Genomic DNA, 21,798 nt, shown 5'->3' on the forward strand with positions numbered 1-21,798 from the left:
AGTTATATGTCTCATTTCTTCAAGCTGTTGATAGCATTATTATTATAGCAAGCATGTAATTCTGGGTCATCGTCATTCATTAAAACCCTAAGGTACGTTATCACCTTTACTGTACATTCTGCATCATTTTTCCCCACAAACACATCCACTGATGCAAAGTAGCTCTCATTTGCATTCTTTCTGCCCTGAATTCGTTGCATAAGAGTAGGAAGATATGGAAGAAAGCTTTCGTCAAATCACTCAGTAAATAATATAAACTTCGCGAGCCCGCCATTTTGGTTTCTGCGTGTCGAAGGTCATCCGGCTGCGTGGTCACGTGACGAGTGGGTTGAGCTACTCTGGGAATCGCGTCGTGTTAATTGTATCTTTTGAATAAATTTTGGGTTTTCCATCTGTTATCGTGGTATGTTAGAACGCAAAAACCCGGACATTATCGGTAGAAAATGTGAATTTCTTCAGTAAATTCACGACCCGTTAATGACCGGCTTTTTGTATTACATAAGCGCTATTAGAGCAATAGCAATGGCCGCTGAGAGACCTGGTTTCTGACCAAAAGTTGGTCAACGATGCAAACTTTTGCACAAAAACAAATTTCAGCATATATAGCTGTATACAAATATATATAGATAAAAAAAGAAATAAACCAAATCTAACTTACAAATTTTCTTCTGAGTTGTATTTTCCTGGCAAGCCGATGTGTATTTACTAGATAGTATTTTCTGCAGTTGTTTGGACTTCTGTTTGATTTAATAAATAAAGTCTAAAACGTTTGACTCCTCCCAACTTAAGTTATTTAGTTAAGTTATCAAGTTATTTCTGTTGAATTTATTCAGAAGATGCTGTACATTTTATCAAGTTTCTCCGGTTTAAATTAGTTGCCAAAACATGTTAATATGAAAGTAGGATTATATCGGTAATTAATCGATTTAACGATAGATATTGTGTCTAAATAATCAAAGTAATACAGTCAATTTGTAAAGAAATACATTTCCACATCGACTGAACACTGAAAAAATGGCGTGGAAACAGAAAAAAAGCAAATGTCGAGTGTTGAGGCCCTTTTCGAGCTTAATGTAAAACGTTTTTTAATGACATCGCTCGTGACGTTACACAGGTACCTGCTATTTTGAACTAACTATTTTTGCATTTTCGTGACATTTAACAGCTTTTTAAGCACAAAAGTTACTCATGGTGTTTATTTTATGTAATAATAGCGATAATACACATTTTTTTAGGTCGTTACCATCTGCAAAAGCCCTTTAAATAGTTTAGAACCCTTGTGCTACGCATTCGGGCTGTAAACCATTTTGGGGGCCTTGCAGATGGTAACGACCTCCAAAAGGTGTATTTACTCTAATTAACCTATATTAACTTACCGTAGTCATTAGCAGATTAATAATCTATTTCATAATATATTCTTAAATTTATGAGATAATATTTCACCATAATTTCATTAATCATACCGTATTTTAGAATTATTGTGTGCCTCGTCCTCTGGCTTCATATCTAGTCTCCGACCTCTTGGTGCACGCTCTGTCCCTTTTGTGTTTTCATGTATGGTTGTAGCAGGCACTCCATATTCAGCGGTTGCCATGATAGAAATATCTAAAATATAAACTTTACATTCAGCACGGGGGGGGGGGGGGGGGGGGGGTAATTTATTTAAGCATCTAAGAAAATTATAACGGAAAAGACTCGGGAATGCACCAGATCCAAAATAGCTAACATTTTCATTAGGGATGATCCTCGGCCAACAATAAAATGCATAAATTGGTTGATTTTGATAAGGAGCGCATGTCAAAATATTGCACCCCTAAGGCAAGTTTCCCTTTTTCTTGATTCGCACATGAGTTGGGTTCTAAAGTGCTTTCAACTTCCAATAAAAAACCAAAAACATATTTTTGAATACAAATTCGATGAATTCCTTTCAAGGCCTAGTTTAATCCTTCTATAAGTGACCCTCCCCCCCCCCAAAAAAAATAAAAAAATAAAAAAATTAAAAAAATAAATAAAAAATAAATAAATATATAAATAAACCAACAACAACAAAGGAAAACATGTATTGTACACAATGTCTGTGTATTGATCTTTTCTAAATGCCTAATTTTCTTATTAGATCTCCGATCTGAATATCCTGCTGTGCAGTTTTTGAGGTTTTATTATAGAAATGGCCCTGAGCCAATACACAAATAAACAGGATATTGGCCCCTTCTATGACATCAGTGCAATTAGCAGGAGATGCACAACAGGTGATTGTCATGTCAAACATTCCTTAAACTAGGCCTTTAAGATGTCGAGAAAGTATGCTGTGAATGTAAGTCAACTCAAAAAAAATCTGCTTAGAAATTAAAAGAGTTGTGTCTCTTGTTTCAAAAAATTGAAAACATTACTTACCCATGACACTTATTACAGTTCGATTCGAAATATATCAATGAGCAATTACGTGATAATTTACCAAAACGCGTCAAAAAAATAATTAAGCAAATAGATGCTGTTTGCAGAAGATGGAAGAAAACTAACAATGTAGTAGCATAGTTGGCAAAGCTAATGTGTCAACATCTATAACGGTTACAGTTCTTTTTTTTAACAAAAGACAGGCCTAAAAATTGTGCACGTGGCCTGTGACGTCTTTCCCTATATATTTAAATTTTAGCTGCTTAGGACTTTGAATCATAAGGTCAATACTCACCTAAACTTGACGAAACTTCGCAGTCGTTGCTAAGGCAAGCGTCTGTATCGATCTAGATCATCGAATTATCGATCGAGGTAAACAAACGCGTGCGTACAAGGTGCTCGGTATTTATAGACTGATCGGGTTAAATATTAAATTAAACAGTATAGAAAAATGACCTCTATATCTATAACGTTTCGTCATATGAACCATGTTTTGTAACATAGTGCGCAATTATGCTACAGATTAAAATTCAACTATGTACATTTAACATTTAAACCTTTTTACGTTTACCAAGTTATTGTAGTAGAGGAGCGATTTCAATATTTAAACTTCTTTTCCTGTACCAGGATGTTGAAGTAGTGTGGGTATACATTCAACGATCATGGCTTATTCGCTAGCCAAGAGTCTACGCGCTACAGCTGCAGAGCATCTTGAATTTACAGGCGACGACAATATAGGATTTACCTGGGTGGGCAATGTGGATAAAAGTGGAGATTGGAAAAAAACGTACAGAGGGGATCTAGCGATGACTGGGAAAGAAAACCCGTACGGGTCGGTGCAGCTTGGAGGTACAAACTATCAACGAAGAAGAACTGATACCTCCGACGATAACGACGACGAGAGTGACTATGGAAACAGGCGAGGAAATCGATTAGGAGCAACGTGCGGCTCCAGCCACGAAGGTCCATATGGCGTATCTAAACGTCAAGGTAACCCTGATATACTTGGAGCAACAAACACCTCGTCCGGTTGGCGTTCAAGTGGAAGAAATCCTTACGACAATAGGTTACCAATGGAAACATCCGACCGACAACAGCTTGGGTCTACAAATATAATTCCATCGTTTGACAAACAAAATTTCCGTAAAACTAAATTCGGGAGTAGTGGGCAAAACCTCCGTGTTACTCGAAATCCCTACGGAATTACCCAATTGTCGATTTTGCCAGAAGAGAGCGAAAGGGGGCCACCGGCTGGTTCAAGACCGTACGATGATACGTACCCAACTGAGCTCGGCGGAATAGCCACCGGAGCCTACGACAGAAAAGATGGTTGGAAAACGATGTTGGCAAATAGGAATATTACCGATCAAATTTACCGTCAGTTTGATCAGGTTAGTAAAGCCATTACATATAATTATTGAATCTGGAAGAGAGACTATTCTAAAGCACAAAATTCGTCGAACGTATTATATTTGCAGTATCCCTTTAATTATGGCTGTACATTCACTATACCATTTGTGTGGTAGGAGGGGGAGCCGTTCAAGCTTTAACACCGGCGACTCATGACTTTCACTTTTGTTAATTTGGGAATAAGAGCACGTTTATTTTACAAATGAGGAATATATATTTAGGGGCAAAAAACGTGCGTCATGACTTTATAAACAAACAGTAAATACAAATGTTTTCATGAACATAAGGCACGCATGTCGGATAATGATTTATATTTCTAGATTTTATCGCAGCTAAATTGAATGCATTGACAATAGTTTTCCTCATACATTCCCGTTCGTAACTCAACTGGTAAGTTTCCCTGAAAAAAATGCGCATTGCGTGATTCGTTACGAAGTATTGTATTTACAAGAATGTAAAAACATCCGATAATAAAAAGTATCAATATGTTTCAGTAGTAGCGATTTTTTCTTTTACAGAATGATATGAATCTTTCACAAGCAATCAAAATGTTTGCGTTAATGAAGGGATTCATTTCCTGTAGATAAACGTTTTGATTTGAATAAAATTCTCCGAATGATTTTCTTTCAGACGGTTTTAACTGTTAATTGTATATAAGATAGAACTGAACAGAAAATAATTCTATTTGACGTATACCCACAAGGTACATAGTAATACAATATAAATACATTTACATAACGTGATATCAACATATCACATAATACAGATCAGATACATGCAATGTCAACACATGTACATTAATTACTTACCATACATGAAAACAATGAATGAAAAATATGAGGATGAGCTGATATAAAATAATAACTATATGTAAGTTTTAGGTTTAAAGCTGCACTCTCCCAGATTTACCGTTTTGACAACTTTTTTTGTCTTGGAATGAGCCAACTTTTGCTTACATATCTGCAAACCAGTGATATAGGACTGCTGACAAAAGATCAGATAGCAGATTTTTATATTTCCGTTTGAAAATGAAGACACGCTTAATCTAGTAATATTAGATCGAAACTAATGTGGTAACATGTTCAAATACTGTTCGTTATCTTATGTAATTTAAAGTGACACTCTTATTCAAAATCAAAACATACACATGTAGAACACACTTTTGAGTAAATTATGATAAATTTTGAGTGATAAACCTTTAATTACTTACTAAATAATGCATTTATGGAAAATATTATTTACTAGTAACACGATTGTAACCGTGTATTTAACAGATGAAAACGCACAAATATTAAATGATTGGCGAGTGCTAAAATATTAGCTGTGATCTTTTATCGCCTCATAAGATAGAAATAAGGTGTTTTCTGCACCTTTCTTTCAAATCAAACTCGGTATCGGATACCACCCTTCATACGATTCATTGTTTTCGACATGTATTCATCATATTCGGTTTATTTAAACATTTGTATTAATTGTGGTTTATCTTATTTGGTAGTAAGAGTGCCTCTTTAATATTTATATGCAGGTAATGAACACTTCTCTTCTACCATTTTAATAAATCAAAACTCACTCTGCTTTAATCATCAAAACAAAAAAATGATATAATTTAGGAAAAGATAAAAGCATATTAGCGATATTTTGGCGCCTTTTTAACTAGGGATTTTGTTTCCACGTAGCTAAAATCATACTTATAGGCTAATATTATATATATGTACCTAAATCATAATTTCTTGAGTGTTTTTTTATCATTAAAATCATTTTTTACACATGATAATGCATTAAAATTAAAAACAAATTGTTTACATCAATCTTTATTGTGCGCCTTTTGTCGGTTCTGTGCTTTATGTCTAAGTAGCTACAATTTACGTACATTTAACGTACATTTTATTCAAGTTGATACATGTTATACTAATGTGAAAATTTTATGGTCAATCCAAATGAACGAGTGACCTTTCGGTACGTTCATAAACGTCTGTACGTGGTGGTTACCATCAACGTTACGATAATCGTTGTGAGGAGGCCATAAAAATCTTTGTCCATAAAGTTATTCATTTTTGGGTGGTTTGAGATAATTTAATGTAGAAGATTTGACTCTGGTCATTAACAAACCGTTCAATAAAGGCCGTTTTTACATGAACACGTGGCGTTAGGACCGCTGTCCGCTCCCATAGACCGCGCCCATAGACCGGTCCCATAGACCGCGCCATTAGACCGCGCCCATAGACCGCTCCCATAGACCGCACCCATAGACCGCGCTCATTGACCGCTCCCATAGACCGAACCCTAGACCGCTCCTATAGACCGCGCCTATAGTCCGCTCCCATAGACCGCGCACATAGACCGCACCCATAGACCGCGCCCATTGACCGCTCCCATAGACCGCACCCATAGACCACGCCCATAGTCCGCTACCATAGACTGCGCCCTAGACCGCGCCCATAAACCCCGCCCCTAGACCGTGCTCATAGACCGCTACCATAGACTGCGCCCATATACCGCGCCAATAGACCGCTCTCATAGAACGCGCCCTAGACCGCGCCCTTGACCGCGCCCAAAGACCGCACCCATAGACCGCGCCCATAGACCGCTTCCATAGACCGCGCCCTAGATCGCGCCCTAGACCGCGCTCATAGACCGCTCCTATAGACCGCCCCCATAGACTGCGCCCAAAGACCCTTCCCATAGATCGCACCCTAGACCACGTCCATAGATCGCGCCCAAAGACCGCGCTCATAGACCGCGCCCATAGACCGCTCCCATAGACCGCGCCAATAGACCGCTGAGAACAGTGTTTTGAAGGTATATTCTTAGTCGCTTTTGATGTAGAGATTTGTTTAAGAGTAAATGTACTTAATTGTGCATTCTTGGCAAAATCTGGCAAAAAATACAATACGCCGAAAGCACGGAAGAAACCCCTTAGTATGTAGATGGATTGGTATTGCAAATCAAATATAAAGGGCCGTCTTCCCCGGGGCGTACGGAGGCGTGTCCACCCTCAACCCCCTTTTTATAATTGGGGCTGCGCGTACAGCGTTTCGGGTATATTTCAGACTAAGAAAACCACGTTTTAGGAATCAGGAAATGTTTATTGACATACTTAAGTCGTTAACCCCACACCACCAACCCCCTTACCGCCGGCTTAGGCGGTATGGTCGTAAACGGGGTCGGTTTTCGTAAAAATTCTAATGTTATTTCCTTACTTTTAAAAAGAAATTTTCTGAAATTCAGTATGTCTCTTATACTATGCTACAAAAACTCTTATTTTTTTACTTTGATTTTGAAAATTTAGGAAGTTGACTAAAGTTCAGAAACGACTTAAGTTGTTTAAAGTAAAATTCAACGACTAAAGCTAAAACACGGCACAATACATTAAATTGCTACATATCGCATTTCAAGTATTGTCAGTCATACAAAAATAACTTGAAAGATAAATGCATTTGCCATGCACGATAAACAGCATGATACGCATGAATATATCAGACTGGATGATTCTAATACAAAATTTATTGACTTTTGTCATCGTAATTTCAAAACACATAAAACTTGTCGCTGGATAATATATTCATTTTAAGGCAGTTTTTATTCCCAGGAAAAAGAATTGTTTGACTAATGTTATGTAAATGTTTGCAGGACTTTTGTTAACTACTCAATCGTAATTTTATATTATTAAATGAGGAAGTTGTTTTTTCTGGGTGTAACTGCGTTTAGAATACAACCTCAATTGAAATTTCAGCCAATGAAATTGCAGATAGACAATCATTAAGTACTAAACTTATTCATTATGAATTTCAACTTCTGCGGGTGTTTAAAATTCCGCCGACTGCTTATCATCCGGTACCCACTCCCTGCGTCAGATTTTGCGTTGACAATGTATCATTCAATAAGGTTGTATTCTAAGTCAGTTATATGACCTGAAGTAATGTCTTAATGATTATGAAGGGCTTGTTCGCTACTCGCACTCTGCCCATTCATTTTCATTAATTTTTGACCTCATGCTATCTAGCTATTACTTAAAATTAGTCGCATCGACCAGGAAGAACGAGCATTTCAAAAGAGACAAATCATTACTTGAAATACTGTACTTTTAGAACACGGAAGTTTTGGCCGCACCAACGATTCTTGTATTGACTATGTATTTAATTGGTTCAATTTTTCTAAAGACCTTCAGGGTTCTGCTTTTGTAAATCATAGTTTAGTGAATGGAATATAAGCAATCGATCATCTGCTGATCACTTTAGCAAAAGAAGGCATTGATACTATTCCATAAATACCGCTGTTTAATTCCAAAGGTAATTAATACATTTATTTACCCTACCAATGCAATGCCGATTTTATACTAAATGCGCACTTAGGATTTCTAAATTGCAACGTTTACAAAGAATGCATACAAATATGTTATTTGAATATGTTTTGAGATTTTTAAGTAGGGTTGAAGAACAGGGGAAATCCCTCGTCTCGTCTGGTTTGATATGACAAGGTCGAAACACTCCCTGAAGGTGCATCGTCATTTCAGGCGTTTTATTACATTTCAACGAATCTTGAATAAAAGCGTTAGTAATGAAATACTAAATATGTGCCAAATAAGATTGTTATCAACTGCATATTATGAAATGCTGTAAATGCGCGTATAATTTGAATTTATAACCACAATACAATATGTTTAGATTATGGTCACAATATAATATGTATATATTATAGTCACAATGTAATATGTATAGATTATAGTCACAATGTAATATGTATAGATTATAGTCACAATATAATATGTATATATTATGGTCACAATGTAATATGTATTTATTATAGTCACAATGTAATATGTATAGATTGTGGTCACAATGTAATATGTATATATTATAGTCACAATGTTATATGTATAGATTATAGTCACAATGTAATATGTATTTATTATAGTCACAATGTAATATGTAAAGATTATAGTCACAATGTAATATGTATAGATTATAGTCACAATGTAATATGCATAGATTATAGTCGCAATGTAATATGTATATATTATAGGCGCGCGTGACAATGTAATAATATATAGGCGCGCGTGACAATGTAATATGTATATATTATAGGCGCGCGTGACAATGTAATAATATATAGGCGCGCGTGACAATGTAATATGTATATATTATAGGCGCGCGTGACAATGTAATATGTATAGAATATAGTCACAATGTAATATATATAAATTATAGTCACAATGTAATTTGTATCAATTATATTCACAATATAATATGTATAGATTATAATCACAATGTAGAAAAATAATTTCTTGATGCTTGCTTATCAAAATCGGAAACTTTTCGCGGTAACTGCGCTCTTTTATTTAGTCATATGAAACGCAAAACACATCACAACAATATTCTTCTCATGGTTTTAAATTAGATGCACAAAGGTATTCATTAACGAATAGTTGATAAACACTTCAACATTTCAAATTATTATGCAACTACCTCAGCACAGGCGTAAATATCTAGGCTATTTCCTACGGAATTCAGTTAGGGCCAATACCTGTGAATGTGTTGATCTGAAACGCGATACTCGAAAATACGATGATGAAAACGCGAAAATACGATAACGAAACGCGACAGTACGCTGATGATAACGCAAAAATACGATGATGACAACTTGAAAGTACGATAATGAAAACGCGATAATACGACAGTACGGTGATAATGATGCGATATACCATCGTGTTTTCACCATAGAACAGTCACTTATGTTAAAGTTTCGGTATCATACTACCGTTCCGTCGCGTCATCATCATCATCATCATCATCATCATCATCATCATCATCATCATCATCATCATCATCATCACACGGCATTACGGTGATGATAACGCGACTTTACGATGATGATAACGCGACATTTTGATAATGATAACGCAACAGAACGGTGATGATAACGTGACAGTACGTTGATGATGACGCGACAGTACGATGATGTTAACGCGACAGTGCGGTGATGATAACGCGACAGTACGGTGACAATAACGCGATATCACGATGATGATAAGGCGACAGTTCGGTGATGATACCTTGACAGTACTTTGATGATACTGTGACAGTACGGTGATAATATCGTGACAGTATGGTGATGTTAACGTGCCAGTACGGTGATGATAATACGACACTTCGGCGATGATAACGTGACAGTACGGTGGTGATAACGTGACAGAACGGTGATAATAACGTGACCGTACGGTGATGATAACTTGACAGTACGGTGATGTTAACGTGACAGTACAGGCACGATAACGTGACAGTACGGTGATGATATCTTGACATTACGGTGATGATAACGTGACATTACGGTGATGATATCTTGACAGTACGGTGATGATAACGTAACAGTACAGTAATGATTACGCAACACTACGGCGATGATAACTTGATAGTACGGTGATGATAACGCAACACTACGGCGATGATAACTTGATAGTACGTTGATGATAGCGTAACCGTACGATGATACTAACGTAACAGTACGGTGATGATAGCGTGACAGTACGATGATAGTTACGCAACAGTACGTTGATGATAGCGTGACAAAACGATGATACTAACGTAACAGTAAGGTGATGATAACACGACACTTCGGCGATTATAACTTGACAGTACGGTGATGATAACGCGACACTACGGTGATGATAACTTGACAGTACGGTAATAATAACGTGACAGTATAATGATGAAAACGTGACAGTTCGGGGATAATAACTTGGCAGTACGGTGATGATAACGCGACAGTACGGTGATGATAACGTGACAGTTCGGTGATAATAACGTAGTACGGTGATGATAACGTGACAGTACGGTTATGATAGGACGACAGTACAGTAATGAAAAACGCGAAAGAACGGTGATAATAACGTGAGAGTGCAATTATAATAAAACGTTTGTACGATGATGATACCGCGACAGTTCGATGATGATAACGTGGCAGTACGTTAATGATGACGCGACAGTACGATGATGTTAACGCGACAGTGCGGTGATGATAACGCGACAGTACGGTGACAATAATGCGATATCACGATGATGATAAGGCGACAGTTCGGTGATGATACCTTGACAGTACGTTGATGATACTGTGACAGTACGGTGATGATATCGTGACAGTATGGTGATGTTAACATGCCAGTACGGTGATGATAACACGACATTTCGGCGATGATAACGTAACAGTACGGTGATGATAACGTGACAGTACGGTGATAATAACGTATTATTACGTTGATGATAACGTGACAGTACGTTAATGATAACGTGACAGTACGGTGATGATAACGTGACCGTACGGTGATAATAACGTATTATTACGTTGATGATAACGTGACAGTACGTTAATGATAACGTGACAGTACGGTGATGATAACGTGACAGTACGGTGATGATATTTCGACAGTACGGTGATGATAACGTTACAGTACGGTGATGATAACGCGACAGTACGGTGATGATAACGCGACAGTACAGTGATGATAACGCGACAGTACGGTAATGATAACGTGACAGTACAATGATGATAACGTAACAGTACGGTGATGAAATCGCGACATTACGGTGATGATAACGTGATAGTACGGTTATGATTACGCGACAGTACGGTGATGATAAAGTGACAGTGCGTTGATGATGTGATGATCATCATTATTATAACGAATTTAAAACAACAACAATAAAAAACAATATTTTTAACATTTTACAAAAGCATCTAAATCCGACCACAAACGCTCCATCTATTCCGTGATGTATTGCGGAAGTAGATTTGGTACTGAATCAGAAAACACTGTGTAAAACGGAAATCTGACCGGTTTCAATATTTTCTTCTTACACAATGAGGTAAGAAATACAAGAAATATCGCATTAGTCGATTAATCGGTGGTATGGTACCACTCCTTGTTGCTTGTGTAAAGATACATTGCATTGGCGGTCGGTTTCGAGCGCTGTGGCTTTTGAGTAAAAATGATTTCGCACTCAAATTTCGCTGCAATGTCACCATTTCTTTTATCTTCATACTGGCGTCGCCCTCCATTGTTTAGGATTAAAACCCACATAACTGATATTACAGGAAACGGTATTGTGTGACATGCATAAAGAACGTGCGATATGAAGTAAACAAAATTAACCTACGAAAAGAAACCAATGACCTGAAGACTATATATATTCTGCATGCGCGAGCGGCTTTCAAAGTAAAATAGCCTATATATGTCAAACTTTGTAAACGGGGTGGCAATATCGGCACTATTTAACGTGAAAAAGTGAGCATGTGTATGTTTGAATATCGCAAATTATCCGCATGATACCTATTGCGTGATAAGCGCATACGGATTATCATTCTGATAAACATTCAAATCCCGTTGGCTCGAACTTGATTAGTTCGAATTCCTCGATGGCTCGAACTGAATGTTAAGAACCGATTTATTTATCCTGAACGCATGTATGCCCGCTTGGCTCGAACTTTACAAGGCTCGAGGTATGTTCACCGATCCTAGGAGTTCGAGCCAACAGGGATCGACTGTAAATAACGCATAAACGAAAAAAAGAAAATTGCCATAAGGTAAATATGTTAATTATCACGTTATCCGGTGGAAGCTTCACGTCTGTTGTCCCTAAATTGACAAGTGATTATAACATTGGGCCACAATTTGCACCAAGAGAACATACATCGAAGGCTTGGCTGTTCACGATACCAAGACCAAGTCGATGTATTTATGTTAATCAGTTACTTACAGTACAGTAAACACTTGTCGAAGTAGTTTGGACCTCTGGAAATACTTCGATATATCGAACCATCGATATAACGAAACACAAAACATGGCTTACTAAAGCAAACAAATTCGAAAGAAGTTCGATTTAACCAGAAATTCGAGATAATAATGTTCGACATAGCGAGTTTCGTCTGTATAACCAAAACTGCATTACAGTCATACTCGTTGGCTCGATATCGTATGGCTCGGTACATCGAAGTATTTTGGCCGGTCCCTGGAATGTCGAGCCAGCAGTTTTCGCCTGTATATAATAATGGTTGTGTATTTATAAACGTGCTGCTTCCAGATCAAAAGGAGATGGGCCCCCAGTTCAGGCCTCAGTGAGACCGGCTCGGTCAAGAAGTGGGACGAACAGAGCACGGACACATCTTCTTCTACCGAAACCCGCTCTGGTTGCTTCTCCGACAGGTACCCAACTTCAACCTTTGTCAGTTTTCATGTTATAGGGACTAGACACCAGATGATATTATTCAACAGAAAATGTCAAAAACTTACATATACAATTGATATCGTTGTGTACATCGCCATGAATCTTACCACTGATGTATCACACAGTTTACAACGCATGATCTTTCGCAGTTATTTGCGCATTTTTCCGTTTCGAAATTTACTGGGGTTGTCTACCACGTAAATCCTAGTAAGGTTTAAAATAGCGTTGGTATATCAATCTGTTCTTATAAACATATTATTATTTAAACTGGGAAACCATTATACGCTTTTTAATGGGAAAACTCAGATGAGACAGCAATATGTTTATTAATCATGTATTATCGTCCTCTTACTAGTTCATATCTACCATTCTAGGCTTGTTTAGAGGAAATACTGTATATTTGCCGATTTTTGGACCATCTGGTGTCCATTTAAGGATGGATAATGACATGTTAAAGTTGATATCCTGATGTTTTTTCTTGCTTGTCACCAGTCAAGTGGCCTTCCTCCGGGGACTCTGGTTTCGCCAACAGCATAAGAACACCCTACAGCTCGTGTCAAACGAGAATGAATAATACACTACTGTTATAAACTTGTTTCACAGTCGTTGTTAAATAAAAATGGTTTTAACTAAGAGGCATTGTAACCACGCCCCCCAGGTCAGGGGGTATACCAGGGATAGCGCGGGAAATGGTCAGTGTTTTTAACTACCTGGTTGCCCCGCAGTGCTGAGTAATTGCGGTGGTTTTGTTTTCGCGCCCGAAATAATGGGTAGTGGGTCGTGGCTATGTGCCGGGAAATAACCATTCTTTTAAAAACTCAAAACGTATGCTTTAAATATGTACATTATAATAGGCCTTACCTAGGATGTCACCGGGGTGGCGGGGATTTTGCCAGCAGTTTGTCGCCGCAGGGCGGGGAATTCACCTGGGATTGGCTGGATCCAAAGTTAATGTCCCCGGACCTGGGGGCGTGGTTACAATTGACTGGTGCATAAGTTGCAAGGCCTGCCAGACACTCAACAAAAACACACAACGTCACAATACCACATAGGACCTTGTTCAGAATCTGGTCAAGTTAACAACGTGATAAACGTTACGACATCGTTATGAACTGTTAAGTAACTCGCTCATGCTTTTTAAAATGCACTTTTTTAATTACGAAATAAATTGTGGTAAATTATAAGGAGTTTTAAAACAAAAATACCAAAAGCTGGAACCCTTCAGCAAATATTGATATTTGCTCAAATACAAAAACCTTTATTTAAAGTCGGGTATGTGTGAACAAGAAACTTTAGCTCAATGAGCTATTTTGCCACTGTATAGCAAAGTCCCGCTGGCCGTGTGAACTAGGCGTATGTTTTCTATTTTTTCTTGACTTTACCGGCATGGGTTCAAACCCACAAAATCCAAAACACTTTTGTATACAATGACTGTATTTTTTTTCTGCAATTTCGATATCATAGAGTTAAATAATGATACAATTAGTGTTTTCAGATGCATTATCGGAAAAACAAATTGCTGGTCCAAAAAATGAGCGAGTCACTTTAACCGTAAAAAGTTGACGATGTTCTGATATATTAATTAAACAAGTACTAGTACCACTAAAACAGCTGTCTAGCTGTCTAAATGCTTGTTACAAATACTGCAGATCATAAGAATAGTGTCATAGTGTCTTCCTTAAACTTACAGAGCAGTTAAGATTTGAAAATTTGAATTCAACGTTATTAAGTTTAATTTAACTCGAACAACCTGTCCATTAACCGATTACACATATTAACATTAATATACCGTCGAAACTCGCTACGTTAAACTCTGTTATCTCGATGTCCGTTTATGTAGAGATTTTTTCCCAATATTTTAGGTTTAAAAAGTCATGAGTTATATTGGTTATATCGAATGATCGTTATCTCGAAGTTTTCGCTGAGATCCCAACGACTTCGGCATAGCGAGTTTTGATGTACATATATATCTACTTTTTTATGTTGTTTTAAATACCGCTTCTGAAGCCCTGCCTGACCATTTGGATCAGGCTGTTTATATGTGTCCTACTGGCGACCAAAATAGTGTATTTGTAATACATATATTTCTGTAAAATATTAAGTACTTCATAACATTAATGGTCTAAAAAAATGCTCATCGTCCTCATGACATTGTTTATCCTCGTTTTGTTGGCCGAGGATGATATCTCTATACTATATACTACATATCAGTGACGACTATGACCACAAGAGCCTTAAGAAGCGCTGCCTTATCGGCTAATCCTCTATTTGTTTTCAGCCGCACTAGTATACTACATAATCTATATACAATCTTGATGAAGCTTAATGCACCATGCATCTTTCAGTGACGACTATGACCACAAGAGCCTTAAGAAGCGCTGCCTTGTCGGCTTCATCATCCTGTTTGTCATCCTTGTGTTAGCCGCCGCTATTGTGCCAGCCGTGGTCCTGACCCTGAAAAAAGGTAACGTTCAGGCCCCAATTTCTCTCACTTAAGTAACTTATTTGATTTAACAAAATTACTAAATCAAATATGTTTTAATAAAGCAAAAAGTGGTTTAATTCTGTTGATTTGAAATATTTCTTTACAAACCTAAATCATTTTGAAAGAGAATAAAACACAACTTATACCAAATCAAGAATAGTGTGCACATTTGGGTGAACGGATTGTGTATGCAGTTATGATAGTTCATCCTTAATATTGTGGTAGAAAGTCATAACCACCAATCAGGTGATATTTGAATGGTATATACATGTATCATTTTCACGGCTTAAATGATAATTTACTATATGCATGTAAAGCGAATGTGTTTAATCAGGAATTAAAAGCACAACATCACCAAGGTAGTACCTATAGTGTGCCGAGTCCCGTATCTACAGTGTGCCGAGTCCCGTATCTACAGTGTGCCGAGTCCCGTATCTACAGTGTGCCGAGTCCCGTATCTACAGTGTGCCGAGTCCCGTATCTACAGTGTGCCGAGTCCCGTATCTACAGTGTGCCGAGTCCCGTATCTACAGTGTGCCGAGTCCCGTATCTACAGTGTGCCGAGTCCCGTATCTACAGTGTGCCGAGTCCCGTATCTATAGTGTGCCGAGTCCCGTATCTATAGTGTGCCGAGTCCCGTATCTACAGTGTGCCGAGTCCCGTATCTACAGTGTGCCGAGTCCCGTATCTACAGTGTGCCGAGTCCCGTATCTACAGTGTGCCGAGTCCCGTATCTACAGTGTGCCGAGTCCCGTATCTATAGTGTGCCGAGTTCCGTATCTACAGTGTGCCGAGTCCCGTATCTACAGTGTGCCGAGTCCCGTATCTACAGTGTGCCGAGTCCCGTATCTATAGTGTGCCGAGTCCCGTATCTACAGTGTGCCGAGTCCCGTATCTATAGTGTGCCGAGTCCCGTATCTACAGTGTGCCGAGTCCCGTATCTACAGTGTGCCGAGTCCCGTATCTACAGTGTGCCGAGTCCCGTATCTACAGTGTGCCGAGTCCCGTATCTACAGTGTGCCGAGTCCCGTATCTACAGTGTGCCGAGTCCCGTATCTACAGTGTGCCGAGTCCCGTATCTACAGTGTGCCGAGTCCCGTACCTATAGTGTGCCGAGTCCCGTACCTATAGTGTGCCGAGTCCCGTATCTACAGTGTGCCGAGTCCCGTATCTACAGTGTGCCGAGTCCCGTACCTATAGTGTGCCGAGTCCCGTACCTATAGTGTGCCGAGTCCCGTATCTACAGTGTGCCGAGTCCCGTATTGTTGCAACGCAGCTTTGCTTTTATAAGTCTACCGAGCCCTTTTTGACATTTTCACTTATTTTGAAAACCTTCTTATTGATTTAAATACGTACTTAGCTATGTAAAAAAGTGCTGTATTAATATATAATTTATTTTTGCCTTTTGACCTATAGTTATGGTTTACATTGAATCGAGTTCGTTATCTCATTTCTATTACCATACAATGAGAACCACAGGGGCAAGCCCAGTAGCCCAAACCATACTATAATCTTTTATAGAAGATGAAGGGTCACATGATAATAATGGGAACCACATGGACAAGCCCAGTATCCCAAACCATACTATAATCTTGTTAAGAGGTAGAAGGGTCACATGATAATAATGGGAACCACATGGACAAGTCCAGTAGCCCAAACCATACTATAATCTTGTTAAGAGGTAGAAGGGTCACATGATAATAATGGGAACCACATGAACAAGCCCAGTAGCCCAAACCATACTATAATCTTTTATAGAAGAAGAAGGGTTACATGATAATAATGGGAATCACATGGACAAGCCCAGTAGCCCAAACCACACTATAATCTTGTTTATAGGTAGAAGGGTCACATGATAATAATGGGAACCACATGGACAAGCCCAGTAGCCCAAACCATACTATAATCTTGTTAAGGGGTAACTGGTTGTCTATTATGACTGGGTACCGTCTTGATGAAACAATGAAAAATACAGGACCACGCCCAATATCATGTCAAGTCCAAACAAAAAATAAGAGACACTGTGCTGCAGGACAACAACCATTGAAATATCAGTTATATGATTGAGATTGCGTTTACATGTTGGTCACTTATTTCATCTTTACGCCGGAGGTAGCTGGCAACACCTCAAAATCATACAACGTTTTCACACATACTCCCGGTCAACTTCGTTTCCCCATGTCTGATGCAGTTTTTTTGTACAAATCAGACTCAGGCGATTCCCCTGACGTAATGGAAAGGATCGACATGCAAGCGAAAATCAACAATTTCAACTTCACACCCGGACTGAATGACAACACCTCAGATGAATACTACAACTTCACACACACCTTCTGTGATGAGGTAATTAGTAATGTTAGTGTGGGTTTGTTAAACTACAGTATATTATACATGTACAGTCGAACCAAGTTGGCTCGAACTCGTTTGGCTCGATTTCCTCGGTGGCTCGAACTAGATATAAAGAAACGCATTGCTGCTAGGCCCGTATTAACCGAGGCTCCATGCATTTTTGACGGTCCCTTGGAGTTCGGGCCAACGGGGTTCGACTGTTTTTAAAAAGAAAAGTACTGCACGCTGTTTCCGAAGTTTGTTCCCACAGCAGGGATGATTTTACCAATTTCAACTTCACGGCCATGCTTGCTAACAACGTCTCAGTGATAAGGAATACTATTGTGATTTTGTTAAACACTATATATTAAGTAAATTATAGTGACAGCACGCTTGTTTTCTCTCACAATCTGTGGACAAGTTGGTCATCGATTTTATCTTTACGCTGACTTGCTGACAACACCTCGGAAATCAGTAATTTAATTGCAGTTTCGTTACAATAAAAATAAAAAAGAAGGATTCAATGTTCACTTTCCGATGTACGTTGGCACTTTTAACTTTACGCACAGGCTAAAAGCCAACACATCAGAGGCATACTACAGTTAAGTCCAGTCCAGTATCGTGACCAAATTGAACCAAATGTGAACCTTTTGAGTTACAATCATGGAACTATGACTGCTGATACATATGTAAAGCTCAGGACCAACCTCAGTTTCGTCCAAGATGGCCGCCAAAATCCAAAATTGCCGCGCTTTATTTGCAAACTTGTACATTCTGTTCCAAAAATTGTTGACCTGGTTGTCATACAACAACACTTTTATCCAAAGGGTACAGCAGGGGTACTCCATTCTAGACTGAAATGATTCTAGATTTTTACATTTTTTCCTCATTTTTTCAGCATTAAGGGCATCATTATAATTTTTATATTATTTACCACACAATTCCGTAAACATAAATTGCGAGTATGAATTATTATGATTTCCTATTAAACTACATGTACTTCATATATATCTTTTGAAAGTTAGGGTAGTTTAATGAGGTAGGTATCTACCTCTCACCAAGAGGGTTTGACCGTCCCATTTAGAACGTTATCTTTGCCTTTCAAGAGAAGGATTCAAGTGATGTTATATTTTAGCTGTCCTTACAGTTCAGATAACATAAATATGTATAGATCTAGAAAGTGGTTTATACAAGGGGGGCGTTCCATATTTGATGCAAGTACTATTTGCTTTTTACCTTTTTTCTACGGAAACCAAATAAAGTAGAAATAATCTGTACTTTTTGGAAATGAGTACTGTAGGTTAAAGTTAGCGGACGTGTTATTATTGAAGTGTAGAAATTGACATTTTACATTAAATATGGTATATCTAAAATTTTCAATGAAAACAAGTATCTTTTTGGCTTGCTTTGGCACCATTGTTCGTGTTTTGAAACAAAACAAGTGATCAAGTACTACACATTACAGTTTTAATGAAGGAAAATAACAATTGCTATACAACAATACTTTAAGAATATACAAAGTAGATGATGGAACTTGTTTGTGGGTCTTTGCACGAAAATTTGTCTGTGTACTTTTATACACTCTAAAAATGAACCATAAACTACCCTTTTAGTATTTAAAGAAATAAAATATAGGGCTGGTTGATGTACAATGTGTACTGAACTATTTTTTGTTCACATCGATATTGTGATTTATAGTCAAAACTCGCTATGGCGAAGGAGTTGGGACCTCGGAAAACACTTCGATATAACGGACATTCGATATAACCAAACTAAAAACATGGCTATCTGAACCAAAATAGTTCGGCATAATCAGAAAATCGAGATAACAGAGTCCGACATAGCGAATTTCGACTGTAAAAACAAAACTGCATTATATAATAAACGCCCCTCGTTTTTCTATTGCTACAGATAAATGCTACCATGGCAGAGAATAACAAGGCCGACGGACTCGTCAAGGATCTCTTTGGTTGCACCGTTCAGTCTCTCAGGTATTTCATTTTTTTAGATAGTTTCTGTTTTGTAGTCTGAGTTGACTTTTTCAGCAAAGGTTCATTTAAAAAAATTTTTATAGCCTCAGCATGCAATTTTTAAACAGTTTAAGTCATGCAGACCATGCTTTCTCGAAACTTCTTAAGCTTTACAGACTTAAGCAGCTTTTTGTTTGGCAAAATGTCTTACTTTAACCCAATTTTGATACATAAAACTGAGTGTTTCGTGATTATCAGATATCTAACTTCAATAAACAATGAAAAAACTTCCAAGATGATAAATATTTTACAAAATCTAGAAGAACAAAAATAGTGAGCTAAGCTTAATCGTGTAATAACTGACTTGCGTAGTTTTGAGAAATTGGCCCCTGGTGCTCGCTTAAAAAAAGGACTTAAGTCATAATTTTAATCATCTTTAATCTGTTAAAACTTCATTAATGCCAACACATGTGTGTTTGTTTTTCCTTTAACTTCTTGAACTTAAGTCAAGATAAACGGCATAAATGAACTTGTATTTCCTAAACTTTGTGGACATTTTTAATAAGGTCAAAAATCAAATTCGCATAAATACCAATATGTTGAAGAATAACGAAAACATTGGTATGAAACTTAGATCGTTTTAATTTACGACTAAGATCGACTCACAAGATACGTTTGAAACATCCCCAGCACACGTAATACATTACTGTTTTGAAACAGCCCCAGCACACTTAATACATTACTGTTTTAAAACAGCCCCAGCACACTTAATACATACTGTTTTGAAACAGCCCCAGCACACTTAATACATTACTGTTTTGAAACAGCCCCAGCACACTTAATATATTACTGTTTTGAAACAGCCCCAGCACACTTAATACATTACTGTTTTGAAACGGCCCCAGCACATCTAATACAAAACTGACGCCGAAACTGAATGAATTATATACATCAATGAAATGGTTTGCATATTTTTAGTGGTCCTTTATGATCATTTATTAGTTCTGGGAGCGTTATTGTGAAATTCACTGTGGTGATTATTCACGGAGGGAACAATGGGCCGCCAACCGAGACACAAGTAAAGATACTGGTCGGCGTTGGTGACGGGAACACGGGGACAGTCAGTATCGGAATATTCACTATTGACGTTGAAACATTCGTAGTTCAGGCTGTTGTTGTGGTGACCGCCGAAAACAACCCATTACCAACAGGTAAAACATCTAATTAACATATATATTTTTTTTAATGTTGTGCGAAAGTTTTTAATGTTGATCTTGTAATTGGGGTATAAACGGACATTCAATGTTTTTTCGATACTTTAAAGTTTCAATAATGAAGTAGCGATTAACAAAACACACATGGTAATATAATAACTATTTGTAGTGCATTCTAAGATATGAACGTTCGATATTTTGTTCTGTAATTAAATCATTTATTTATTAATTCGTTTATCGAATATATCTAGCATACCGTTCTTTCGCTGGTCTATACGTAGGACCTCCAGTCAATAATGTATTTGTGATTAAATGGACGATAACTTATATGAATAAAACGTTATCTTTTTTACTTTCAGTGATTTCTTACGACGGTATCTGCCAGCCGAAAGATGAATGCGAAACTTCTCTTGCCCGTTGTTTGGACGGAAAATGCGCATGCGCACAAAACAGATACTACAATTCCGTGAACGACTCGTGTCTTAAAGGTTAGAAATAGAGTAAATCATGCAACAAAAAGAATTTATTAAAACTTACTTTCAGGTACATTTAATATGCATGCCTGCATTGATATGCATGTTTAACTTGACTGTAAGTACATTTATTGAAGGACATGTATTGCTCGAATAATTTCTCAGCAGAATTGGTTTTAAAGGCATATTCGTATCTTTTCTTATCTTTTATTACAATGTCTAAGCTAGGAGCAAGATCATTTAAACAATTTATTTTAACTGCATGTGATTATATAAGTGTTTATATCTTATTATTTCTAATCTGGC

General features: G+C 37.7%; 1 protein-coding gene across 1 annotated transcript in view; it reads left to right on the forward strand.

Moving 5' to 3' along the window:
• Positions 1-2,750: 2,750 nt before the first annotated feature.
• Positions 2,751-21,798, forward strand: part of LOC128219502 (uncharacterized) — a 68,966-nt gene continuing 49,918 nt past the window's right edge. Inside the window, exons 1-8 of the mRNA XM_052927310.1 lie at positions 2,751-2,766; positions 3,022-3,785; positions 12,879-13,000; positions 15,368-15,486; positions 17,717-17,850; positions 19,747-19,826; positions 20,808-21,016; positions 21,379-21,507. Coding sequence (XP_052783270.1) covers positions 3,057-3,785; positions 12,879-13,000; positions 15,368-15,486; positions 17,717-17,850; positions 19,747-19,826; positions 20,808-21,016; positions 21,379-21,507 — 1,522 coding nt within the window. The 5' untranslated portion in view covers positions 2,751-2,766; positions 3,022-3,056. The remainder of the gene's footprint in view (positions 2,767-3,021; positions 3,786-12,878; positions 13,001-15,367; positions 15,487-17,716; positions 17,851-19,746; positions 19,827-20,807; positions 21,017-21,378; positions 21,508-21,798) is intronic.

The sequence above is a fragment of the Mya arenaria genome, chromosome 15 (assembly GCF_026914265.1).
Source record: "Mya arenaria isolate MELC-2E11 chromosome 15, ASM2691426v1".
NCBI classification, from domain to species: Eukaryota; Metazoa; Mollusca; class Bivalvia; order Myida; family Myidae; genus Mya; species Mya arenaria.